Raw genomic sequence first — 24,705 nt, forward strand, 5'->3', positions numbered from 1 at the left:
TTCTGATAACTTGTAAGCTGCTTTCACGGAGTACCTCCCTACATGTGCATTCCTCCATCTGAACTGGTCTGGTACTAGGTTGTTAGTTGGTCTGGTACTAGGTTGTTACTGGAGTAGCCATTCAGTGTGGGTAGTAGTCTGACTAGCACTTCAAATTCCCAATCTTGCAAGTTCCTTCTGCATAGTATGTTCCATGTGTTGCCCTCCCTACACTGCAAGATTGTCGAATCTAGATCTCTGACTACCTGAAATATTGTAGGGTAGTCATTCATTAAAGCATTGCTTCCTAACCACTTGTCCTTCCAAAACTTGATATGTTGACCATTCCCTACTACAAAGTGTTTGTTCACTGAGAATTCTTCCCATAGCTTACATATGTTCTTCCAGACTTCAACTCCATGGGGTGCTTTTGATAATTTAGTGCACCAATGATTCAAGACTCCATGTTCGGCGTTGACAACTTCCTTCCAAAGACATTGCTACTCCTGTGCGTACCTCCATAGCCATTTCATTAACAAGCATTTGTTATGAAGGGCTAAGTTTTTTATGCCTAATCCGCCTTGGTGCTTTGGTAATTGAACCTTAGACCACTTGACCAGATGAAATTTGTGATCCTTGTTGTTCCCTTCCCACAGAAACTTTCTTCTGATCTTGTCAAGTTGTTTCAGGACCCTACTGCTCATCGGATATAATGACATATAGTAAGTGGGGATGCTATCAAGGACACTATTAATTAGGGTCAATCTTCCACCCATTGATATATACTGCAATTGCTATGATTCTAGTCTTTTTTCAAACTTTTCAATTACCCCATTCCATATAGCTTCTGATTTAAATTTGGCCCCTAGTGGAAGCCCCAGATAGGTAGTTGGGAAAGTCCCTATGCTACAGCCCAGTATTCCTGCCAATTCTTCCAGGTTATGCACCTCATTTACGGGGTAAACCACACTCTTGAGCATGTTGATGTGCAAACCTGAAAGAGCTCCAAAAATAAGTAGAGTTAGGTTTAAATAGAGCACCTGATTTCTGTCTGCCCCACAAAAAATCACAGTGTCATCACCTTGTGCTGCTATGCAGTAAAATAACGAGAGAACTGTTTAAGAAATGCTCCCATGCACAGTCCCCTAGGTCTCTCTTTCCTACTTTCTAGGATTGTAGAGTAACTTTCCGGCATCGTTCTTGCCGGAACATCCTCTCCTTTCTAAAATCCAAATATATCCTACTATCTCATTGAGTAAACTACATTTTATTTTATCCAAATTAGCAATAGTATGAAGGAAAACATTGTATACTTTGCGGTGGGGTTCAAATCATACGAGTTAGAGAGACGTACAACAAATGCTGAAGAATGGTTTGAATGGATAGAACGTGGAAGGAACCTAATCAGAAGGACTATATTTAGCAGAAAAACGATGTTGTGGTTATGTGAAAACATGAAAGAAGCGTCAAAGGTGAAAGGGATCTATGTGAAAAGGTGGAAAAGTAAAGATCAAGTATCAGAGACATACTGTGCAAGGAATTTCAACAGTTATGGTCGTTATATTTCCATCATTAGGGTAATAGGTAGGGGAAGATCGGTCATTATTGTTCCAGAGGCATCATTCAATGCAGGATGGCTAGATATTGCAATGAAGATAGATATGTTCATTAATTGGGGGTGAGGAGAAATGTCTTTAATGCTTATAAGGAGGTTGAAGAAGGACTCCAATATTCCAACATTGTCAGGAGTCATAAGTGGGTAGGTAGAGAAAAGAATGATGCAAGAGTTAATGAAGACGGAGGCATCATTCATATATCTGGAAATTATAAGCACAATGAGCTGCTGGGTAGGTGTTTGGTAGGGTTCTTTCCAGAAGGTAGCACAGAAATGGCGACTTTATCGGAGGTTCGAAAATGGGCTTCTAATTCTTGGAAGCAAACAAAGGAAATCAACATATATGAGATGGACAAGCACAAATTCCTCTTTGAATTCCCATTGAAAGCAACAGCCGATCAAGTTCTGAAAATAGAATGGTTTTGGAAGAAACTTAAAGTGAAGCTTCAATGTGGTGTCCAACGGTGGGAACAATTTCAACTTTGACAAAAATAACGCATGCATGGATAAGGATAGTGGGCCTTCCCCTCCATGTTTGGTCTCAAAAAGTGTTCAAAGAAATCGGAGATGTCTGTGGCGGTTGGGTTGAAACAGAGGAGAAAACAGAATTAAAAAACCACTTGAAATGGACAAGAATAAAGGTTAAAGGAGATGGTTCTTCAATCCCTAAAATGGTGAAGGTCGAATCTGAAGGAATGGTCTTCGAAATGCAGATCTGGTGCGAATCGCAGACGAGAACCACCACGGGTGAGAATGGAGAGGATAAAAGCTCGAACCAGTGGGTAAAGCACCAGCGGGTAATAGAGTGTAACAAAAGTATAGAGGGAAGGGCTCGAGGTTATAAAGTAACGACAGGACACGAGGGTACTTCGTCTAAACCTAGTACCTCACGTGACATGTTATGTGATTTTTTAAACTCTTATAACAAGGCCAAATAGACTGCTGCTTTAAAGAAATTGGCCCCTGATTTTTTGGCCCAAACAATTTCTGAAGAGAAGGCTTTTAATAAGCCCACAACAAGGTCCAGAACTGACCCCTTTAATGAAGAATAAAAAGCCATCCAGTTCGAGCCTCTTAAGGAAGACCACATTCTACTGCTGACGGAGAATTTAAGAGACAAAATTAGCAATGAAACAACAGAAGAAGGAGAGCAAGAAAAGGGGAAGGAAGACGAGGAAGAAGGAAGAAATCAAATGGTGTTGATTAAGGATAATGAAACAGTAACCGAGTAACCGAGGCAGAGAATGAAGAAACAGCCCAGCAACATGCATATACAAGAAGCAGATACAAATAGGTGTGATGCATGGGCAATAGAAGAAGCAGTGCCTCCAAACCAACAGTCTCTAGAGCCTGAAGAAGACCTAGATTTTGAAGCATCTATTTGGGTGCACCAGAACATCATAAAACTCAGTAAAGAATTTGGGCTGGACTTCAATGGATGCGAAAGAGAAACTTTGGAATTGTTCATGAAAATTGACATCAAACGACAAGTGAATAAAGGGAAAGAAGTATCACCAGTGAACCAGACACCACAGAAAAAGGTAATCAAAAAGTTAAAAGGCCTAGAATTAGGAAGTAATTTCAAGAGCAATGGGACAAGAAGTAGGGGGGAATCATTATCAGTCATAATTAATGTTAGTAAACATTTTATCATGGAATGTGAGGGGGCTGAATAGGGTAAGGAAAAGGAGAGTTATTAAAAGTCTGCTACTAGAATGGAAAACAGATATAGTTTGTCTTCAAGAATCTAAAATTCAAGGGGATATCATTGTTAGAGAACTTTGGGGTCACAGGTGGGTGAAATATACTCAATTGGAGGTTAGTGGGATTAGAGGGGGAATTATAGTAATGTGGGATGGTAGAGCTTGGGAGGGGGAAGTATGTGGGGTGGGTGCTCATACTCTTACATGTAAATTTGTAGGCAAGACACAAGATTATATATGGCATTTATCAGCTGTATATGCTCCCAATGATATAAAGGAAAGGGAAGAAGTGTGGTGGGAGTTGGCAGGGGCAAGGGGTCTCTTTTCTGGTCCATGGGTGGTGTGTGGGGATTTTAACACTGTGAGATACCCTTCGGAAAAAAAGAATTGCACCAGAATCTCAAGAGGAATGATGGATTTCTCAAATTTCATTGAAGATATGGAGGTGGTAGATATTCAGTTAGCGGGGGGAGTACGCTTGGAAGAAAGGGGACATACATGTTATTGCAGCTAGACTGGATAGATTTTTGATTTCCACTAACTGGAATGAAGAGTTTAGAAGTATTAAACAACAAGTGATGCAAAGGGAGGAATCAGATCACTTTCCATTGATGCTCAAATGTGGAAGCTGGGAACCAGTCAAATCATACTTCAAGTTTGAAAACTATCCCTCCAAGAGTAAATCAAAAGGAATATGGAATAATGTATTGGAGAAATGTGAAAAGAAATTGACAAATAGGAAGAACCAATATCTGTCAATGGGAGGGAGGTCGATCTTGATTAATTCTATTCTGGATGCCATGCCTACATACATGATGTCTTTATTCCCAATGCCAGCTAGTATAGTGAACATAATCGATGCCCTTAGAAGAAACTTTCTATGGGAAGGTGATTGTGAGAAAAAGAAGTTCCATCTGGTTAAGTGGGGTGATCTAATTACAAGCAAAATATTAGGGGGTTTGGGGATCAAAAGTCTGAAAATACAGAATCAGAGCCTGATGATGAAGTGGTTGTAGAAGTTTGCAGCAGATGAACAAAATTGTGGACAGAAATGATTAGGGAAAAATATGGAAAGGAAGGAAGTTGGACAACCAAAACAGTAAGGAGGCCATATTGAGTCAGTCTATGAAATCAATTAGGAACCTATGGACAAAATTAATCAACAAGGCAAAGTTCAAAGTTGGAAATGGTAGGAAGATCTCACTATGGGAGGACAATTGTCTAGGACAAGGATCTCTGAAGGGGCTCTTCCCTGACATTTTCAATTTGTGTCAACAACAGAATGCAACTATAGAAGAGGTATGATCAGACCAAGGTTGGAACCTCACATTTAGAAGACTGGTAAATGATTGGGAGATTGACATAGTTGTGGAATTCTATAGCTCTTTGCAACAGTTCAGTGGCATCAGCTCAAACCAAGATCAAGACATGATCAATTGGCAAGGCAATAGTCAAGGGAAGTTCTCGGTTAAAGATGCTTACAAGGAGTTTAACCAGTCCAATAATCAGGTGGAATGCTGGCCATGGAAGATGATAGGTGGAATGCTGGCCATGGAAGATGACCTGGAAAGTAAAAATCCCATACAAGGTGGCATGCTTCACATGGTTACCGGCAAGAGAAGCAGTTCTAACTCATGACAATCTAACTAGAAGAGGATTCCAATTGTGTTCCAAATGTTATCTATGTGAAGAGGAGGCAGAGACAATTCACCATATTTTTCTGCATTGCAAGTTTACCACTCAGATATGGAGAATTTTCATCAGTCTGAGGGGAATTCAATGGGCAATGCCAGGAAGAGTCCTTGATATTTTGGCAAGCTGGAGTAAAATGGGCACACTTTCTAGAGAAAGAGAGATGGAGGATTGTCCCAACATGCATATGGTGGACAATTTAGGAAGAGAGGAATCAGAAATGTTTTGAAGATAAGTCTAGCAACATTCAAAAGATTAAGATGAAATATTTAGCTCTTTTTTATTTTTGGTGTAAAGGTCAACTTTTGGAGGATCATGAATCCATTTTAGATGTATTAGAGTCCTTATAAGAAGAAGAAGGACTAGGAGTGCCTACTTTTTGCTAGGGCACCCTTTTCTGTAATTATGGGTGACTTCACAAGTTTAGTGAAATCTTATATCAATATACAACTATGCTACCTTTTTCAAAAAAATAAAAATAAAATCACAGTGTCATCTGCACAGAACAAATGTGAGATGTTTACTGAATTGCTTCTCCCCACATCAAAACCACTAATCCACTGCATCTGCTTAGCTTTATCCAATATTCTACTTAATCCTTCCATTCCTAGGATGAATAAGAATGGAGATAAGGGGTCTCCCTGCCTCAAGCCCCTTTGTGGAGAAAAGAAACCAACTGGACTTCTATTAATCAAGATAGAGTATTTCACAGTGGACATGTTAAATTTAATCCATTTGATCCACCTTTCTCCAAATCCCATCTGCCTAAGAATGGAGATGAGATAAGACCAATTTAGTTGGTCAAAAGCTTTCTCTATGTCCAGTTTGCTGCATAAGATGCCTGTTCCCCCTTGCTTCAGTTTGCATAATTGGTTATTTTTGTGCTTCTCACTTTCTTTAGTCTACCTTTTCCCCTCTTCCCTCTTTCTATCTCAAGTAGTCAATTAGCAGAAATAAAAACAATTCTTAAATCCACATAAAATTGTGTCTCCATAGTATAATGGACGTAAGTGCCAAATTAAAGCTCCTCCAATCTAAGTTGCTCGGACTCTTCACTTTCGGTGCCGCACCCGTATCGACATGTCATGAGTGGGGTTGTGGGTTTCAGATCCGTACCCAAACTGGTCAATCGATTTTGGGTACTTTGACCAAAATTGACAGAGAAATTCAAGACAGATACAATAATTTCTAAAATCTAAACAAAAGCTAGGGTGATCATAATTTAGGCATATGTTTTTTTTAATCGTTAAAGATATTTATGTTAAAAAGTTAGCAACCGGAAGGTGCTTTAAAAATATTTACAGGTCAACATCACTGTTGAATGTGCAATGAACTCAAGAAGTCTATCATGGCCTCTATATCGTTTGCAATAGCTAAGTTGCACCAAAAAAAACGATAAGGAGATGCATCTGTACTTAATAATAGTTACAGATTTAGACTTGTTCTCAAGGATTCGTGCATTCATTTTCTTCCAAATAGTCCACTACAATTTAGGTATATTTTTATAACTCTATGTTTATGTATTTGAATTATTTTTAACCGAATCCTCGCTTCCTTATCCATACTTGGATCAATACCTCCGAATTTTAAAATTTAGGTCATGAAGAATTCGACCTTTAGATTCGCACCTGTATCCGACACCCGCACCCGAGTCCGAATAACTTAGCTTCGTATACAACTTTGATATGGATCTAACAACTTGGTCTGAAAATTGGGACCGACAACTAGGGCTATATACATGTCCTTTCACTTGACTAGTTGTTTCTATAATCCGTTGAATAATTTTATATATCAAAAATTAATTTCTAGCGGCCAAAGAAATATTGCACATGGGATGCTAGCAGTGGAAATATTAGTTTTAAGATAAATGCAAGTATTTGATACAGTTGCTTAGCAAATTAATTTGAAGAGAGAAGGTGAGTTAAAATTCCATTGGAAGCAATTGGAGCTTGCTTATGCTTGAATTCAAAAATTCGGATTTCCCAGTGTTTTGGATAGCGCACGACGACAAATAGCGACGAGGGCCCGCTTCACTGAGGCAAGAGGCGCGCAACGAAGCGCTCGCCTTTTTGATGTGAAGCGACAATTTATACGAAAATATAAAATATTATATACATATAACTAAAAACTCAATAACAATAATAATAATATATTAATAAATATATCATTCAAAAATTAAAGTCTCAATAGATAGTCATAGACTCATAGTAGATTCATAAATTAAAGACTAATAGTCTAAACTCTAAAACAAGCAACATCTATTCTTCTTCAAGATTTTCAAATTCTACAACTTCATGAATGTTAGCATTATATTGGCTATCTTCTTTATCCTCGGACTCTTCATCAATTAGGGACCGGCTTGAACTTGCTACCCCCTTTCCCTTGTAACTTGAAGAACTCGCTCTAAGTCCATAGATATTCTCCTCAACTCCAACGGCCATAGAAACAGTACCCCAATCAAGATCATCTCCTTCATACACTTGTTCATCTTCATGATTTTGGGGGGCTCTAGTTAACCATTCATTTGCCTCATCAATGTTGTCCAACATAATTGGATCAATGGTATCACGAGCTTCATAACGTCGCCTCAATGCTCTATTGTATTTAATATACACTAGATCATTGAGACGCGATAGCTCAAGCCTATTCCTTTTCTTGGAGTGAATCTGCGCATAAGTTATTTAGATTAATTAATAAATACTAATAATAATACAACATAGAATATATTAATATAATAAATCTACTTCTTACATGCTCAAATACGCTCCGATTTCTCTCGCATCTAGATGCACTACAAGTTAGGCTTAATACTTTGATGGCAAACTTTTGCAAGTTTGGAGTTTGATGTCCAAATTGCTTCCACCATTCAACTATAGAAAAATATTTTAAAAGTTAATAAGTATAAATCAAATAAATTAATTAAAGTTATAAGGATATCTATATTAAAGTTAGTTACCTGACGACCTTTTGTCTCTGGCTCTAATGGCAGCCGGTAAACCAAATAGGCCCTTTGCTTGTGAGTACTTACCAAACTCCTCCCCTATTAGATCTATCGTCGCTGAATTAGGGATCAACTTCTCAAGACATTCATGGTATCCAATCCACACCTCTGAATCCAAAGTTTCATCTCTAGTGTTCTTGTACAATAATCCCGGGTTCAGAAGATGGCTTGCTGCATGCAAAGGTCGATGGAGTTGATTGTTCCACCTGGTATCAATTATCTCAAAAACTTTCTCATATTTCCTAACATCTCTATCAAATGACGCTGCAATACTCTCTTTGGCTCTATCCATAACTTCATAAAGATAGCCCATTGGTGGTTTTTTCTCCCCATCCACCATACGAAGCACCCTAATCAAAGGACCACCAACTTTAAGAGCCCGAACGACATCATTCCAGAATGATGGAGCAATAAGAACTTTGGCAGCTTCTTTCCTCGCAGCTTCCTTTGCATATTTATTATCTTTCCATTCAGTCGAAAGAACTAGCTTTCTCAAATTTGCCTTTTGCAAGTAAAAACTATGCAAAGTTAAGAAAGCCGTTGCAAATCTAGTCTTGGCCGATCTCACCAAATTTCTTTCTTTTGTGAATTTCCTTATCAAATTCAACAACAACGGCCTCTGACTGATGTAAGCATATACCTTGACGGCCTTAGTGAAAACTGTAAAAGTAACAATAACAATTTTATAGTTAATACTTAATAGGATAGGACATAAGTATAAATAAATTTAAAGGCTTTAAAGATAACTATATTAAAGTTACCTGAAGCATATGAGTTTTCCTTGAATATGTCACCAAACATCAAGTTGATACAATGGGCAGCACATAGAGTCCAATAAATGTTTGAATAGATAGCTTCCATCATCTTCCCCGCACTAACATTCTCACTAGCATTATCTGTAACAACTAGTACAACATTTTCCTTTCCAATTTTATCAATATTATTTCTAAACAAGCTGTACATTTTGCTTCCATCCGTAGAAGAGTTGCTAGCATCGTGAGATTCAAGAAAAACACTCCCTCTTGGAGAGTTCACCAACACATTTATGATCATTTTTCCATTCCGTGCTGTCCATTTATCCATCATTATGGAACATCCAAACTTGTTCCATTCCACTTTATGCTCCTCAATAATTTGGTCTATCTTCTTCACCTCCTTTTTAAGATGAGTTACTCTAACTTCATGATAGCTAGGAGACTTCATTCCTGGGCCATATTGTCCTACGGACTCATTGAATTTATCAAAAGTTTTGTAGTTGACACAGTTGAAAGGAAGCCCTGCATCGTACATCCATGATGCAAAGGCACTGACGGCGCGATCCCTCAAAATCTTCTTGGCTTCTAAACCTGAACCTTCTTCACCTTTCTTGTTGTTTTGCCGAGAAATAAAGATTGAGAGGGCCTTTTGCCACCGTACGTGCCGTGGATGACCCACTAGATTGAGAGGGCCTTTTAGGGAGGTCCCATTTCACCTTCTTCATCCATCTCATCATCTTCATCAATTAGATTCATCGATGCTTCATAATTCATTTGAGTTCTTACTATATTTTTCTTTTCAACAAACGCTTTTACTTCCTCCCTAACCTCGGGCGGACAAAGGGGACATTGCATTACATTTTTAAATCCACCTATCAAATGTTGCTTGTGACGAGTTATCCCACCATTATATGTTTTTTTGATGAAACACACATTTAATTGCGAATCTTGACGAGCCTTGTATAGCATAATTCCAAGCTATATCTCGTTTAGTATTATCGGATGACGCCATTTCAAAGCTGTTTTATAGACAAAAATTATCAAGTCAATATGCTATATAATACTATAATTCTATACTTGAAAAAACATAGCAAAAAAATAAAACGCTACTGCCTCTGAAAAAACAGCAAGAAAGAAGGAAAAAAAAACAGAGCAAAAAAATAAAAGGCTACTGCCTCTGGAAACAGCAAAATAAGAACAAAACTGAAGAAATTGCCTTTGGAAAAACAGCAAATAAAGAAGAAGACAAACAGAGCAAAAAAAAAATTAAGAGAATAAGGAAGGGTCTGTTTCTTTTCGAAAAACAGAGGAAAAAAATAGAAAAGGAGAAAGGAGAAAGGAGAAAGGAGAGAGAGGAGAAAGGAGAAAGGAGAAAGGAGAAGAAGCATACCTGTGAAACTTGAAGAAGACGAAGGATGAAGAAGAAGATTGAGCCCTAATCGCGAAGACTTTGTTGTTTTGTTCGCGAAGACGAAGGGTCTGTTGTTTTGTTCGTAGGTGAGAAAACTCGAAGACTTTTGTCAAAAAGCCCTAATCGCGAGTCCCCGACTTAAGTCTTGCCCTTTCTCTTTGTTTTTTTATAAAAATATAGTGACGCAACAGTCGCCTCACGCTACACAGTCGCCTCACGCTACATAGAGAGAGCGAACACTATATTGAATTGCAATGCAACAGCCCATCTGTAGCGACACATGCTCGCCTCGCCTTGCCTCACGCTATTAGCGCTGAGGCGAGCGCTATTTACAACACTGGGATTTCTGAAGTTGGAGTTTGTTTCAAGTGGGTTCTGGTGGAATAGATTGGGTACATTTTAAGAAGTTTGAATTTCAATTTTGGGATGATTGATGTTTTGAGGTGGTTTTAATTGAAAATTCGAAATAGAAGATGAACATGAAACTTGAAAGAAAATGATATGTATATCCCCTTGTGTATGTCTCGTGTATCATTTTTGTATCTCACATATATATCAAACTAGTGAATTTTTCGCGCTTCACGCGGTCATAAAAATCGTCAAATGTATTGATAAAACATATTTTTAGAAATTCAATTAGTAGAGATAAATTTTTTCATGTATATGCATACAAAAATTAATTATATAAATAGATTAAATTACAAATATAAATAATTCTATTCAAATTAGACTTTTCTAATGTGAGTTTACGCGTATCATAAGTGTGACCCAAAATGAAGTGATAAAAAAAGTCACATAATATATAAACATCACGAAAAAAAACGATTACCATGTCAAGTTGAAGATTTTGTACATCACTTTATATAGTATCACCACTTTCACATAAATCGTTAATAACATCACGATATGAAGGGAAAAAAAACTACAACCGTATTTGTCATTCATCCTTGAATCCAAGATCTCATATAAATTCTTCTACCAGAATTAATATCATCTTCATCTCGTTTCTTATAAAGTTCCCAAAATAATATCTAAATATAAAATATTAAGATAATAATTTTTAAAATTATATTCAATTTTCTTAAAGATAATTAAAGTCTATCAATCTATTCCTTTCAAATTCCACCTTGAAGCATATGAATGGTCTCAATAAAGTTGAATTATCAAGTTAAGCACGTACAACATAACACAATGGCACACCTTATTATGTAATTACCAATGACACTTACATTGAGAGAATGAGATTGATCTTGATAAATTTACTATATTCACGACAAACAATTAACCAAAGTAAGAACGCTATGATACCAAATAATGCTAGTGAAGTTATAGAACCTAATATACGAGAATATTCGGGGTCGGGGACTTAGGCTCATTAGAAATAAGAATTTCAGAATAGATCATACCCCAAAAGTTATAGTAGTATTAATGTTCAACTTACATACAATTTTGGAATTACTATCACCAAAATTATGAAAATGAATTTCAGTTGGAGATTAAAAGTATAATTACATAATGTTGTAACTTGAACTATTTCCAGTAATATATAGATAAACTACCAAATACATATGGTCGATGATTGTTCGGTTAGTTTGTAAAAAGCAATAAGTGACCAAAAAACAAACAATTTGATATCAAGGATAAGTGAATAAGCATGTATCACAAACAAATGCAGCCCTACTACCATATGTCTACTCAAATAGTAATCCACCATTATTGTCCCTCTAGGTTTAATTCTCAAGTTTGATTCTTCAGAAATAGAAAGAAAGCCCTCTTGTTCTTATCCAAAACTGAAAGTAACTATTTTTTCAGTTTTTAACAAAATACTGTAATTTTTTTTAAAGTAAATACACTTCCATTTACATTTGTAGTTTTAGACTTTAGTTTCTCAACGAATATAACCTGCTTAGTCGAGGAAAAAAAAGTTGAAAGAGCCAACATAGCCTATTTTTGTTAATGTTATCTAATAGATTAACAATAACAACCCTGTAAAATCCCATTAGTGGGGATAGTGTGTACGCAGACCTTACCCTTATCCCGAAGGAGTAGAGAGGCTGTTTCCAAAAAGACCATCGGCTCAAGAAAATAAAAAGACAAAAGGAGACAATATTAGTATCACCACAGAAATCATAGGAAAAATAGAAACATGAAATCCAGAAGAAAGATGCAAAACAATAGTGATAGATAGTAAATAGGTCCTGCACTGAAAAGTGAAATAGTAAGACACAACATTGCCACTAACTATCTTAGACAAAAACCCTACCAGACTAGTCTCACAAAGGTACGAAGATTAAAATTAAAAAAACAAAAAAAAACATGGGCTATTTAAGGCTCTTATTTCGTAAATGTTTCAGCCGATTTACATCTTTGTATGGCAGTACAATAATAATACAAATTTAACACTAAATGATAAGTACTAATTTGAGGTTAGAGCAACTTGGTTAGGAGACTAAGGATAGTTGATTACCCAAGCGGCAAGTCATTTTCGCCAACAACAACAACAACATGCCCAGTATAATCCCACAAGTGGGATTTGGGGAAAGTAATGTGTACGCAGACCTTACCCCTACCTGGGGAGGTAGAGAGGCTGTTTTCCGATAGACCCTCGGCTCGAGAGAAGGTGAAAATGAAGAAAAGAGAAGAAGAAGAAAGAGGAGGAGAAAGACAAATGAGGGAGACAAAAGACGATAAGGAAGATTGAAATCTTCCTCACTTTCGCCAATCTATCGTAATTTTCTTCATCTAAAGATGAGAATAATAAAATATAATGATGAGGGAAGCAAAGAGTTTCCATCTTCTTTAGTTACTTGGAATTTGTAAAGGCAAGGAAAGAAAAACCTTTGTGTAAGGAAAAGACTGCCAAACGAAGAAATGGCTTGTAGGAACGAGTGTATCTGCAATTGTGACTACTCCTATCTTATATTGTTTTTTAAATGACTGTTAAGTGACCTTTAGAAGTGACTTTTCAGATTTAAATAGAGTACTTAATAAAGAAAAAGGCAAAAATTTAAGAAAAAAGATAAATAAGAATCTTAATCTCTAAGAGGTGCCATGTCAACACTCATTGGCCTTCCTATATAGATGTGTATCCCCTATGTATTCCTGTATATGCTTGTATACCTGTGTCTGTATGTGAGATATACATGTGTCGTTGAGAAATTTTTAAACTCAATTTTAACGACGAATTTTGACTCCAAACTAGTGTAAATCGCCAATCTTTCTCAAATTTTGTATATTATCTCATCTATGTATTTCCAAGAATTTCACCCTTACCCATTGGGAAAAAAACCTTTTCTGCCTAGGATTGTTGAGTATTGCATATAATTGGTAACAAATTTTAACTTCAAACCAGTCCAAATCATCTTCAGTCTTCCTCAAAAATTATGTATTGCCTCATCTATGTGTTTTCAACGAATTTCAACCTTACCTAATGGGAGAAGAAAAGATTCTTTTTGTCTTATTTTTTTTTTGTATGTTGTATATCATTGGTAGCTTTTTCTGGCTAGTTTTGGTAGTGGCCAATTGTTGGTAAGTAGTGTCTATGGCTTATTTCTAAAGGTTTCTCTTTGTTTTCCCACTTCAGCCCCGAATTGACGAGAAGCACTTGAGATGGTTACACCTTCGAATACGTCCATCATCTTTCCCTTGCATAGATGTAGCAAAGCATGTGGCCCATGCGAGAGTTAAGTCAAAAGCTTTGGTCGATGGGAGGTGGACTCTGGCTTTTCGAGATGAGGAATCTTGCAAAGCTGCTTTTTCTATGATTTATGAAGAGTTAAAGTTACTGAGCAATGAGGTTGAGAGAAGAATAAAACCTATGCTTGACATTGAAAGAACTAATAATACTAAAACGGCATAGACTCTTAAGTCTCCTGAGAGTACGCCTACAAGAATATGACCATATAGAGATTTTGAGATTTTCACCAGTTTGATATTTCATTCTCTCCCCCCCAATATCATTTTACAGCAGGGGATGGAGATAATAATTAAGCTTTACCAGCCTTTTGTATATGTTCAAAGGAAAGCCCCAGGTGTCTGTAAATTAGAGAATGTGATAGAGCCCATTCTTGTATATTAGGTCACCTTTATCATTTCTGATTTGCTAACCTCACTATCATGTATGGTCAATTCTTTAGTTCTTTCAAACCTTTTGTTCCTCACATATGTATAGATGTAACAACTCTGTACTTGTGCAAAATGAAGTTGTGACCGCGCTTTTGTTATCACAAGTTTGCTCAGTTTTTAGAAACAGTATGTTACAGATTGGAGTTGCGCACGTTTAAAGAGCACTTTTTTATTACTGTCTGCTAGCAGTTTCATTGCTAGCGGTGTTTCGTTCTGTCATAGCAAGTGGTCCTTCTGATATGGATACTTGTGCTATATTTCACGTCCCTTCGCATGTCTATTTTCTTTTCTATTGTTTTATGAAGAAGAGTTTGGAAAAGGAATTGAGAAAAAAAAAGATGAAGAACAAGTCCAATGGAAAATATTGCGATGTTTAACCGGACTTGACGTCCTAGTAGACACCAAAATGACACGTGCTGGTAGATGGGATAACGACCTTGGCTGTTTACTAGTACGTCAGGCGTAGTTGCGATCAGTGGTGTATAAAACTAATCTGGCAAGCAACTAAGTTTGACACCTGGGGGGAGCGAAACAAGTTTGCATAGGCATATTAGTTGAAATCATTTAGTTACCCTGCATTGTCAGTTGGAGGAGTTTAGGTAATACTTTCAAAGGATTTTTTGTGATGCTTTTGTGTTTAGTTGGAGAAGAAGAGAGTGGTAAAGTTAACAAGATTCATGGTTTGAATAGAGAGATGTCTCCATATATATTCGCCCTTGACTGAAGTTTGTGTTTCAATTTAGAGTAACCTATGGTGTGGATTCTATCCCACATGTGGTCTATAATTTAAAATTAGAGTAATTTATAGTGTAAACTCTACCCCATCCGTCGCCTATAACTCCATTGCAGGTGTAATATGTGAGAGGTTCAACTAAAATCAACTTCAATATAGGTCTATTCTCTATCAATGGTTGCAGTGTTAGAGGAACTTGATTCAATACATTTATTTAAAATTAGTGAATTAAGAAATTAAAACTACTCCCGTGATATTCTAAAGGGGTTGGATCATTCATTGCTTGTTGTTCATAAGCCAAGTCAAAACAAGTATGAACATAAGCTAAAACGTGACATTGATTGTGCTATGGAGATATTCCTTCTCTAAAATTTCCTCCATGATAGCATATTGTTCTATAATTGCATATTATAAATTGACTTTAATATATAATGGTATAACGAAACGTTTCATCTCTAAATTGTACAACATCAAATGACTAGCCACTACTTTCATTATATCCTCGATATTTGTTCTATTCTCATGAAACAATGTTAAGTCATTGCACATCTACAATAACTAGATCCTTAATGGTATTATGAATTTGTCCATTCCCATAAGTATTGACGTTATAAAATGATTAATAACGTGGGTCAAGATAATAATTTTATTAATTTCGCCATTATTTAAGGTTAATCATTAATTTTATCAGTACACGAGCAATAGTTTCTGCTTGACTCCAACTTTGGTTATGTACGATACCGACATTTTATGATCGGCTATCAAGGATGTTTATTGATTAGGGTTCAGGATTCAGAGTTCGGGTTTATATATAACGTAGGAAGTTTATTGCGACTAGTGATAGAGAATAAACATAATTTTAAGATTAATCTTCCCTAAACGCGAATATTCTGCAAATTCGTATGCTTTGTAAACTCGTATATCTTGTAATCGACTCTTGTAAATTCGTCATATTGCCCCATTTCATGTATCTATTACTATTTGTTTTAAGCTCGTTATTTTCACATTGCTCATACAATTTTGCGTACTCGACAAATAGTTGACAATTGACTGAATTGGGAGTTTGCGTTCGTTTTCCCCCATCTCATGTATCTGCATCCCATTTGTTTTACACTCGTTATTTTAACATTGTTCATTAGTTTTTGTGCACTCGACAAATAGTTGACAATCGATTGAATTGAGATTCTATAATCATTACAACTCCTATTTGTTTCAAACTCGTTATTTTAACATTGCTCATAAATATTTTTGCCTACTCGACAAATGGTTGACAAGCGGCTAAATTGAGAGTCTATAATCAATGCGTATAAAATGGCATGCGTTTTGCTTTAAGTCTTGTAGATTAAAAACATGAACAATCTGTCATGACCCAAATCACACCTTAAGGACCGTGATGGTGCCTAGTTCCTAGAATTAGGTAAGCCTACCACATAGCAAGATCAATAGAACCAAGCACCAACTTAAATAACAATGAAAGCGGAAAACTGCTTTAACATAACCAAAAGCTGAAATACAAAGTCACATAAATCCCAAAACTGGTGCTACTGAGTCATAAGCTCTACAGAGAGTACATGTGAAATCTCATAAATACAATACTGTTTGAAAATATAATAAATAATACTAAGAAAATCAGTAGAAAGTGACTCCGAGGTCTGCGAGCGGAATGACAGGTATACATTGAAGTCTCCACAACAATCTCAAATCAGATCACTAACAACCGGCACGCTCATAGGTACATGAATCTGCACAAATATATGCAGAAGCATAGTATGCATACACTACATCTAGTAAGTATGAAGACTAACCTCGACGGAGTCGTGAGGAGGTTCAAGTCAAGACACTCACTAGACATAAAACCTATGCATAATATCAATATAAAGTTGACAATAGAATGCAAAAATTTATAAAAAGACAACCAGGAGTAAACATGTGATAACACAATGAATTAACGCAAACACACTTAAAATACAAGTGAATCAAATAAGGAAAACAATGAAAGTTTAGATCCTCAAGCAGTTCCAATACAAGAATAACATCAAGAATCATCCTGAGGTACCACACCTCATAATCAAAAATCATGAATCACAAGTCTCCCTTATGACCGCCGCATGAGCTTCACATTTTAAAAATATTTTTTCTGATATAGCTTCACGTGCATAAGTCCCCTTATCTCACTATATGTGCTTCACAATGAAGTATTTTTCCTTACTAGCAACACGTGTATATGCTCCCTTATCTCGTCGCATGCGCATCAATATATTCTGCCACATGCACATCTCAATCACAACACAACAATAATAATCAGCCGCACTTCATATACACATATGTCATAACATCACCACGAATACATACTAATGCCACAACAAGATATAGCCACGGCTCTACAACAATACGTACAAGAATCATAATAATAATATAAGAGTGCGGGGAGTGGACAACAAAAAAATAGCATGTTTCATATAACAAACAACTCCAAATCAAGGCATATTAATAGCCTACGGTCAAATTCGGTCACAACCAACACATATGCCCGTGTACACACTCGTCATCTTATGTGCTCGTCGTTTCACATAGCACAAATGTTGTAAATTAGATCAAATCCTAAGAAATATTTTTCACACATAAAATTAGGCAAGATACTTACCTCAATAATTCTAAATCAAACCGCTAATAGGCCCTTCTCGTGCAAATCAACCTTCGGACGACTCGAATCTAGCCACAATAACTTAATATCATAAATAAAATTCATAGGAAATGATTCCAAATAATAAACCTTTGATCTATAACAAAAATCAAAATGTCAACCCAAAATGTCAACCTCGGGCCCGCACCAGAAACCCGAAAAAACTCACAAATTTCGAATACCCATTTTAATACGAGTCCAACCATATCAATTTCATCCAATTCCGATCTCAAATCAGCCTTCAAATTATCAATTTATGTTTTAGAAAAAGTTTCACTAAAATTCCCAGTTTCTTCAATTCAATTCATCAATCAAACACTAAAATCGAGGTTGGAATCATAAATTATAAACAAAATTCAAGTAAAAAAAGAATTACCCCAATCCAAATCGTGAAAATCCCCTCCAAAATCGCTCGAATTCGAGCGCTATAACTCAAAATGTGATATATGAAATTAAACTCTCGCTCAAGATATATTTTGCCCACCCTTTTTGCTTCTGCGGACCATCATCCGCACCTGTGGTACCACTAATAGACCGACCACGTGCACCTGCAGTCACTTACCCGCATCTGTGGAGCCGCACTACGTAAATCCCCTCGCAGATGCAAAACACCCAACTCCAACCAAAGTCCGCTTCTGTGCCCTCTTGTCCGCATTTGCGGACACATAGATGTGGAAATAACCTCGCATCTGCACACGATCCAGACTGCAACTAGCATCGCATATGCAGACCCATGTCTGCTTTTGCGTGCACAAACCTGCTATCAATAAGTCGCATGTGTGAAAGCACCAGATCTGAACATCCCAAACAGTCATAAACAATTCGAAACTCACCAGAGGCCCCCGGGACTCCGTCCAATCACACCAACTAATTCCAAAACATAATATGAATTTATTCGAGGCCTAAAATCACACCAAACAATATCAAAACTACGAATCACACCTCAATTGAAGCCTAATGAACTAATGAACTTTTAACTTCCAAAACTCATGTCGAACCATATCAAATTAATTCGGAATGACCTCAAGTTTTGCATGCAAGTCCTAAATGACACAAAGGACCTATACTAACTTCTAGAACCACAATCTCAACTCGATATCAACAAAGTCAACCCTTGTTTAAAATTATCAACCTTCCAGACCTTCAATTTTCAATTTTCTCCAATTCAAGCCAAAACAACCTAGGAACCTCTGAATCCAAATTCGGACATACACCTAAGTCTAAAATCACCATATGAAGCTATTGGATCCATCAAAACACTATTCTGGAGTCGTCTATACAAAAGTCGAACTCCGATGAACTCTTACAACTTAAGCCTCCAACGAAGGGACTAAGTGCCCCAAATTAATCCAAAACTCTCTTGAAACCAAACCAATCAACTCTGCAAGTCACGTAACCACAATTACACATATGTAAAGAAACAAATTGGGGAAACGGGGCTAAATACTCAAAATAATTGATCGATTTGTTACATTCTCCCCCTCTTAAATAAATGTTTGTCCTCGAACGAGTATAGAGATATACTTGAAGTTCCAAATAGGCAAGGATATCGGCTCCACATATCATGCCCGATCTCGCAAGTCACCTTCTCGAACGGTTGACCTCTCCACTAAACCTTCACCGATGTAATGCTCTTTGACCTAAACCTCCGGACCTGCCTGTCTAAAATAGCCACCGACTCCTCAACATAAGTCAAATCCTTATCCAGTTGCACTGACCTAAAATCTAATACATATGACGAATCACCAAGATACTTCTAAAGCAGGGAGCATGAAAGACCAGGTGAACTCTCGATAAGCTAGGTGGCATTGCAAGTTTGTAGGCCACCTCACACACTCTCTCAATAATCTCAAAAGAACAATATACCGAGGGCTCAACTTGCCCTTTTTCACTAAGCTCATCACACTTTTCATGGGTGAAAGTTTGAGTAAAAATCTCTTTCCCACCATGAATGCCACATCACGAGTCCTCCGACCAGCCTTTTTTTCCTAGACTATGCTATACGAAGTCGCTCCTGAATCAACTTCAACTTCTTCAAAGCATCACCGACCAAATCAGTGTCCAACAACCTAGCCTCCCTAGGATCAAACTAACCAACAGGAGAACGACATTGCATCTTATAAGGCCTCATAAAGAGCCATCTTGATGATTGACTGATAGCTGTTGCTATAGGCGAACTCTGCTAGTGGTAGAAACTGATTCCAAGAATCGCCGAAATCAATAACACATGCATGTAACATGTCCTCCAAGATTTGAATAGTACTCTTGGGCCGCCCGTCTCTTTGAGGATGAAATTCCGTACTTAGCTCGAACTATATGCCCAACTCATGCTTCACGGCTCTCCAAAAATGTGATGTGAATTGCGTGCCTTGATCCAAGATAATAGACATCAGCACACCATGAAAGAAAACAATCTCCTGAATATAAATTTGAGCTAGCTTCTTAGAAGAGTAGGTAGTCATGACTAGAATGAAGTGTGCAGTCTGTCCACAATACCCACACAACGTCGAATCTCCTCAAGGTCCATGGGAATCCAACTACAAAATCCACAATGATACGCTCCTATTCTACTCCGGAATATCAAGTATTTGAAGCAAAGCACCTGATCTTTGATGCTCATACTTAAACTGCTGACAGTTCAAACACCGAGCCACATACTCCAAAATATCTTTCTTTATTCTTCTCCACAAGTAGTGTTGTTTCAAATTGTATACGGCCAAAATTGAGGAGTTCAACTTTGGGGTTATTATGCCGCTCCATGTCCAACCTCGAGAAGCCCGAAGCAGAGCGTGAGGTACGACCCCCGAGGTGTGTCCCTCGAGGGAGCACTTCAAAGGCCCATTATGGTCAACCTCAGAGCATTTCAATCGATGATCGTCATGGAAAAGCAGGAAAATTCCCAAACATACATGGTTAGAGCCGACCAGGTCTGTTAGAATAGTACAAATCCGTACTAAGCAATTATACAGCTGTACCAATAGAATTTCCTATCTGTTATTAGACATGTACTATGTTGGAATTCCTCCTCCTATATAAAGGGGACCCAAACATTCTTGTAGGAGGACTTTTTTTCACTGGACAAGATATTGAATATAATAGAACATATTCTGCTTTTCTTGCCTAAACATTCTCAACAATTACTCTACGAATTTATTGCATTGTTCTTCATTTATCACCTTTTATTTGTTGTGTTCATTTATTGTTCTTCATTTATTGCTCATCATCAGCTTTTAAAGGCTGCCCTCGAGATCCCATACTGCCGAACTCGAGGCCCTCGATCTTGTGACCAAGCCAATTTGCTTATCATTTCTTGTTCATTTATACTCAGCATTATTCACATAATAACTAGTATTAAGATAAATCTCTTATTTTTAGAACCACAAATCAAATATAATTATTAATACCATTTTCAAGGTAAACAGTTTGGCGCCCACAGTGGGGCTAAAAATAATAGTGATTGTTTTGGTTCTAGTTTTCTAATAACGCACATTATTCTTTACACTTTTTCTTGCCAAAGATTCTTTGATTTCAGGCTCAACCATGTCTAGCACACAAAATGTGCCTGCTCATGACAGTGAAGGACTTGGAGAAAACATCGGCATAGGGCTCAATATACCACCTGTAAACCCTAAGGGGGTACCAAATGTGGAGCCAGTTCATATCAGCTCCCACAACGCTCTAAATACGGAAGCAGGCGCAGACCCCGCAAGGAATGAACGCAGGGAAGCCCAGGCTGGAGGCCAGGAAGCATGAGGAATGGAAGAAGGGGGAGTCAGCCTCCAAGTAATATTCGAGATGCTACAAGCTTAGCAAGTCGCCATCACTCAACTTCAAAGTCGAACCCCTAGCACCGTCGAACCCAAAAACATGCAACACGAACCAGTGCTGGAAAAACCCAATGAAAGCGACTCGGGGACTGACCCCTCAATCAAGAAAATGCTCGAGGAATTTACAAAAAGAATCGAGTCAGGGGAAAAGAAGATAGAGGCTAACAATAAAAAATTGGAGACTTATAACTCGAGGGTTGATCAGATTTGGGGCGCACCCCCGATTCTTAAGGGTGTAACTTCAAAGAAGTTCGTGCAGAGACCATTACCATCAAGTGCGGTTCCAAAGCCCATCTTGAAGAAATGTAGAATGGACGATGTCTTGAAGTATAACGGGACCATGAACCCCAATGAGTACATTACCGCTTATACTTGTGCTGCAAAAGAGAATGGCTTAAAAGATGACGAGATTGAATCCGTCTTGCTGAAGAAATTAGGAGAAACACTATTGAAGGGATCCATGATGTGGTATCACAACCTACCCCTGAACTCGATGGATTCGTTTGCCATGTTGGCAGATTCTTTTGTGAAGGCGCATGCGGGTGCAATCAAGGTTGCTACAAGGAAATCCGACGTCTTCAAGATAAAACAAAGGGAGAACGAGATGCTGACGAAATTTGTGTCTCATTTCCAGATGGAACGAATGGAATTGCCACCTCTGATGACTGGGAAGTGCAGGCTTTCACTCAGGGTGTGGATGAGCGAAGCTCGATAGCTTCGAAGCAGAACTTGGTTGAGTATCCCGCCGTGACTTAGGCAGATGTACACAATAGATATCAATCAAAGATAAGGGTCGAGGACGACCAACTAGGAGCCCCCTCTGGCTCAGTATATCCTAGAAGGCTCTTAACAAAGGAACAAAGGTTTACAGAAAGAGAATCGAGGCCAAACAAGGAAAGATATCAGCCGTATGTAGAAGATCGAAGAAACACCCCGAGGCGTAACACACCTCAAGGAGATCAAAATATAGGTAGAGGGCAAAATTCTCGGGAACTCATGAGTAAAGTCGGGTTCGATAGGCACGCTGGGCCGGTAGAGGCACCTTGGTTATCTAAGTACAACTTCAACATCGATGTCTCGGACATTGTATCGGCCATAGGTAAAATCAAAGATACCAGGTGGCCAAAACCCATACTGTCGGATACTTCACAAAGGAACCCTAACTTAGTATGCAAATATCACGGCACTTACTGGCAGCTTCGAGAGGAGGTAGCCGGACTGATCAGTGAAAGGCACCTTCAAGAGTTCCTCAGCGACCGAGCTAAAAATCAATTTCGGGAAAGAGAGGCGAACATGAAGAACGAACTAGAAGAACCACAACACGTCATCCACATTATAATTGGAGGGGTCGATGCTCCATAGGGTCCCGTCGTCAAGCGAATGAAAATATCTATCACCAGGGAAAAGCGAACTCGGAGTTACATACTAGAGGATACTCTCACATTCAACGAAGAGGACATCGAGACCTTGTCTCAGCCTCATAATGACGCACTGGTGATTTTTTTTTTTTAAATAAGCCTCAAATTAGATGTGTACTCGTGAATCCATGTAACTCGGCCAACATAATCAGGTCGAGGGTGGTGGAGCAGCTCGGACTACTCGACCAGATCATACCCGCCTCTCAAGTCCTCGATGGATTTAACATGGAAAGCGAGACAACGAAAGGAGAGGTCACCCTCCTGGTCAACGTGGCTGGTATAATCCAAGATACTAAGTTTCATGTCATCGAAGGTGACACGAGATACAATGCCTTACTTGGAAGGCCGTGGATACATAGTATGAGGGCTGTACCATCAACCATTCATCAAATGATAAAGTTCCTAACCAAGGATGGAGTAAAAGCAATGTACAAGAAGCAGCACACAGTAGGAGAGATGTTCACGGTGCACGACATAGCACTGACATCAATTCCCTCCATATCAAAAAAGCCAAAAGACAAGAGTGAATAAAGGACCGTTCCGCGTCCTCGGAGCAAGCAATTAAAACGGATCAAGGCTCTAACGCTATCAATACTAAGGTAAAACCTTCTCCCTTTTCACTTATGTTTTATACTAACTTATTGCAAGCATTCAAGTAAGAGGAATCGAAGCACCCTCCATCTCGAAGACCTTGGGTATTAAAGCATGCGTTTCACTCTTTTTCCCTTAGACCGGGTTTTATCCCAAATGGGTTTTACCAGAGAGGTTTTTAACGAGGAAACATCCATATGCTACCTAAGGAGAACTCATCAAGTATTCAAGGCTTCTCTTTGATCAACCCCAAATACTGGGGGCATCACCCCAGGAGTCAACTCTTCGAAGAAATCGAACTATGCCTAGAAGAACCTTGATAGGAGAATGTTGTATTGGGCCAAACGGTCAAATGGACTGTGTCCATGTAGAATGATCGAGCCTCCAAAGGCAAAAAAACATGCACGCATATATCAGGTGATTGAGGAAACCTCTTTGCTTATCAAAACACTTTGTGTCTCGAAGAAGTTCACTACTTTCTCATAAGAAGGCTCGAGGTCCAAAAAACTCTCGAACACTCGGGGACTGTCATCGATAGTCACCTCATTAAGCCATTAAAAACTCGAATTCATAAAACCTCGATTAGACAATTCCGAGCTCGTAAGACCTCAGTGAGGCAACACCAAATCTATAAGACCTCAACAAGGCATGCCTAAACTTATAAGACCTTAAAAAGGCATAACCCCGATATTAAGACCAAGGTTGTATATCGAACTTGTAAGACCCCTAAAAATGCATACCCTCGATATAGACGCCGAGGTCATCTCACCTAGGGACTAAATGCTACGGCCGAACATAAAGACTACGGTCATATAAAAAGGCTTTGGCAAAATTAACACGGCTCGGAGACGTCCAACCGCCGCCATAAAATTAAAGGCCTACAAATACTTCGAAAATACTTTGAAAAGAACTGGTTAATCAGGCTACCACCGACATAAGCAAAAGAGCTTCGATCATATCAGCTCCAAACAATAACAAGGCTTCGAGATATTCAACCTTCAGCAAAAGGCTTCGAAAAATCAACCTTCAAGAGAACCTCCCAAGGTACTCAATTATTGTCACATATCGACTCATAATCGAGGTTCTTATTTGAGCCGTTGAAGAGTCGGACGAACACAAAACATGCCAAGGCATAATCAAAACTTCAAAGTCTTCAGTCGAAACAGGGAAAA

General features: G+C 38.1%; 1 protein-coding gene across 1 annotated transcript in view; it reads left to right on the forward strand.

Moving 5' to 3' along the window:
- Positions 1–14,379, forward strand: part of LOC104229591 (protein TRANSPARENT TESTA 9) — a 45,420-nt gene extending 31,041 nt beyond the window's left edge. The window contains exon 21 of the mRNA XM_009782246.2: positions 13,740–14,379. Within this exon, the coding sequence (XP_009780548.1) occupies positions 13,740–14,015 (276 nt within the window). The 3' untranslated portion in view covers positions 14,016–14,379. The remainder of the gene's footprint in view (positions 1–13,739) is intronic.
- The last annotated feature ends 10,326 nt before the right edge of the window (positions 14,380–24,705 follow it).

This window comes from Nicotiana sylvestris, chromosome 11, assembly GCF_000393655.2.
Source record: "Nicotiana sylvestris chromosome 11, ASM39365v2, whole genome shotgun sequence".
Lineage (NCBI taxonomy): Eukaryota > Viridiplantae > Streptophyta > Magnoliopsida > Solanales > Solanaceae > Nicotiana > Nicotiana sylvestris.